This window comes from Corapipo altera, unplaced genomic scaffold, assembly GCF_003945725.1.
Source record: "Corapipo altera isolate COAL_440 unplaced genomic scaffold, ASM394572v1 60496, whole genome shotgun sequence".
Taxonomy (NCBI): domain Eukaryota; kingdom Metazoa; phylum Chordata; class Aves; order Passeriformes; family Pipridae; genus Corapipo; species Corapipo altera.
This window is the reverse complement of record NW_020887681.1, coordinates 365-3,757: the sequence shown is the minus strand read 5'-3', so window position 1 is coordinate 3,757 and position 3,393 is coordinate 365. Positions and strand designations below refer to the sequence as shown.

At 64.2% G+C, this 3,393-nt stretch overlaps 1 protein-coding gene and 1 long non-coding RNA gene across 2 annotated transcripts; one reads left to right on the top strand and one right to left on the bottom strand.

Annotated features, from left to right (window-relative positions):
* On the top strand, positions 1 to 533 carry LOC113941720. The gene is made up of 2 exons (XR_003525740.1): positions 1 to 85; positions 333 to 533. It is a non-coding gene; the product is annotated as an uncharacterized LOC113941720 (long non-coding RNA).
* A 552-nt stretch (positions 534 to 1,085) lies between these two features.
* On the bottom strand, positions 1,086 to 3,119 carry LOC113941718 (zinc finger protein 787-like). The gene is made up of 2 exons (XM_027632857.1): positions 3,035 to 3,119; positions 1,086 to 2,310 (listed from the first exon to the last, which is right to left on the bottom strand). The coding sequence occupies exons 1-2, from the start codon at positions 3,117 to 3,119 to the stop codon at positions 1,685 to 1,687; spliced, it is 711 nt and encodes a 236-aa protein (XP_027488658.1). The 3' UTR covers positions 1,086 to 1,684.
* Positions 3,120 to 3,393: the final 274 nt, after the last annotated feature.

Genomic DNA, 3,393 nt, shown 5'->3' with positions numbered 1-3,393 from the left:
TTTTTCCAGCGGAAAATCGAGTTCCTGACGCGGCAAATGGAGAAAATCCAACCAGCCCTGCAGGAGAAACACGCCATGAAACAGGGTTGGCACCCCCCCCCCCAGGACCCCCGGCTTTGGGGGACCCCCCCACGGACCCCTGACTCCCCCAGGGCTTGGAACCTCAACGCCCCCCCAACCCCCTTGGTTTTGGGGTCCCCGTGGGGTTTGGGGTCCCCTGACCCCTCATGTCCACCCCCCAGTTTTGGGGTCCCCCTGTCCCCAGTGTCCTCGCTGTGGTTTTGGGGTCCCCCCAGTTTGGGGGTCCCCCCTGACCCTCCTGTCTCCCGCAGCCGTTCTGGAGATGATGACGCAGAAGCTGCAGCAGCTCACGGCGGCCCCGGGCGGGGCCAAGGTGTGACCCCCCCTTCATCCTCCTCATCCTCGAGGGGGTGGCCCCCCCCCCCAAATCCTGGCCCCCTCAGCCCCCCCAGATCCCCCCTCCCGTTTTGTAGCAGCTTTTGCTGCCAACCCCCAATAAAGGAGAGACGGAGTGGGGGGTCCTGGGGGGGTTTTTGAGTGGGGCTGGGGGGCTTTGGGGGGGTCTTGAGGTACAGGGGAGGTTTACTGGGGGGGGGGGGGGCTCTGCCACACCTACACCCACACAATTTGGGGTACCCCCTTCCTGGGTTTAGGAACCCCCTTCCTGCTCTTGTGGCCCCCCCCCGACCCCCATCCTAGTCATTGGGTTCTCCTGACTCCCCCTCCCCAGTTTTGGGACCCCCCGGCTCTCCTGACCTCCTCCTTAGCTTTGGGGCCTCCCAACCTCCCCTCCCAGTGTTGGGGTCCCCCAACTCCCCTCTCAGGTTTTGGGGCCCCCTTGACCCCCCCCTCCTTGTGTTTTGGGGTACCCCCCAGCCCCCTCCCGGTTTTGGGGCCCCCATTTGCCCCCCCCCCAAAATCCTGTTGCCCCCCCCCTCGACCCCCGAACCCCCCAAAACTCCCCTCCCCAGGACTTTTTGCCACCCCCCCCCGAGTTTTACCACCCCCCATGTAGGACATTTTTGCCCCCTCCTCCCCCAAAAAACACCCTCAGGTCCCCCAAACACAACTTTATTCACAGCCCTGCCCCCCCCACCCCCACAGGGGGGTCCCGATGTCACCACTCCCCCCAGGGGGTCCCACTTCTTGTGTGTGTGTCCCCTCCCCCTCTATTTACAGCTTTGGGTTCTGGCACCGACAGGGACATTGGGAGCACTGGGGGGTCCTGGGGGGCACCGAGGTGACACGGGAACACGGAGGAATTTGGGGACACCGTGTCCCATTGTGTGGCACTGTCCGTGTGTCCCCAGACCTGTCCCCATGTCCTGCCTGTGGCACAGCCCGTGTGTCCCCTGGCATGGTGTCACACAGTCCCTGTGCCCCCTCAGGGCACAAGGAGTGGCAGGTGCCCGGAGCTGTGGCCAGGGCAGAGCCACTGTGGGCCAGGTGTCCCCCTGTCTGTGTGTCCCCTGGCCATTGTCCCCATGTCCCCTTGGGGTACAAAGAGCCCTCAGTGCCCCCTCCGGTGCCGGGGCAGTGTCCCACTGTCCATCTGTCCCCTGTCTGTGTGTCCCCATGTCCCAAACAGCAGCTGGTGCCCTCTGCAGTGGCAAGGCCATGTTCCACTGTCCATGTGTCCCCTCCACGGTGTCCCCGTGTCCCCTCAGGGCCCGAAGAGCGGGAGGTGCCCCCTCCGGTGCTTCCTCAGTGCCGCGCTCCGGGCGAAGCTCTCCCCGCACTCCACACAGATCAGGGGCTCCCCAGCTCCCTCCTCTGCCCCCTCCACCCCCGAGGACTCCCCCCTCGCCTTGGGAGGCTTCCCGGGGTACTGGGGGGCTCTCCGTGGCCGTGCCCCCCCCGCGTGGGTTCGCTGGTGCTTGATGAGGTTCTTGCTCTGCGTGAAGCTCTTCCCGCAGTCGGAGCAGCCGTAGGGCCGTTCCCCGGTGTGGATCCGCTGGTGCTGGATGAGGTTGGAGCTCCAGGAGAAGCTCTTCCCGCAGTGGCCACACCTGTAGGGCTTTTCCCCGGTGTGGGTGCGGCGGTGCTGCACCAGGTGGGAGTTCTGGGAGAAGCTCTTCCCGCACTCCCCGCAGGTGCTCGGCCGCTCCCCCGTGTGGGTTCGCTGGTGCCGCAGCAGCTTCGACCAGTGGCTGAAGCTCTTCCCGCACTCGTTGCAGATAAAGGGGCGTTGCCGACCCCCCCCGCGGCGCCCCCCCCCTTCCTCAGACCCGCCCTGGGAGGGGCCCGGGGGTGCCCGCGGGGCGGGGGGGGCACAGGGGGCTGTGGGGGATCACGGTCTGGATGATCTCCTGCGGCAGAATTTCCTCCTCATCCTCGCTCACGATCCCGTCATCGGCTGGAGGGAGGGGAACCAACAAACAGAGGTACTGACCCCAGGAATGGGCACTGTGCCCTAGAAGGGGCTGTAACCCCCTCACTGCCCCCCCAAAGGGGCAGTATCCCCAACCCAGGGTGGCTGGAGACCCCAAAAGGGTTTGTACCCCCCCCAAATGGTCACCGCACCTCAAAAGGGGTTGTAACCCCCCCCAGGAATGGTCACTGTACCCCAAAAGGTCTGTACCCACATCCCAGGGTGCCTGGAGACCCCAAAAGGAGTTGTGACCCCCCTAGGAATAGGCACTGTGTCCTAAAATGGCCCTCACTGACCCCCAAAAGGGGCTGTACTCCCTCCCAGGCAGTCTGGAGACCCCAAAAGGAGTTGTAATCCCCCCAAATGCCCTAAAAGGGTCTGTACCCCCTTACTGTGCCACCAAAAGGGACTGTACCACCTGTCCCAAATGATCACTGCACCCCAAAAGGGGCTCTACCTCCTCCTCAGGTGCCTGGAAACCCCCAAAAGTGTCTGGAGCCCCCCAAAAGTCACTGTACCCCCCTCCTTGGGTACCTACTGCACCCCAAAAGTGCATCCTGAAGTGCCTGGACCCCACAAAACTGCCCATACCCCCCTTCTGGGGTGCCTGGAGCCCCTCCCAGTTTTGGAGTCCCCCCTCACCGATGAAGACCCTCCTGACCACGTCCCCCTCGTCCCCCTCGTCCGAGTCCTGCAGCTCCACCACCTCAGGCTCCTCCTGCTCCATGGGGGGGTTTGGGGGGCCTGGGGGGAAATGGGGATCCTGAGCACCCCAAAACACACGTGGGACCCTCTCGACCCCAGAAACACCCCCCCCAAATCCCAAAGGACCTTTTGTGTCCCATTTTCTGCTGTGCTGGGGATGGATCCTCTGAATCCAGGGATTTGGGGAGGGGCTGCTCCCTCCAATCCCTCTGTGCCCTCCCAAATCCCTCTGTGTGACCCCAAATCCCTTTGCTACCCCCCCAATCCCTTTGTGCCCCCCAAATTCCTTTGTGCCC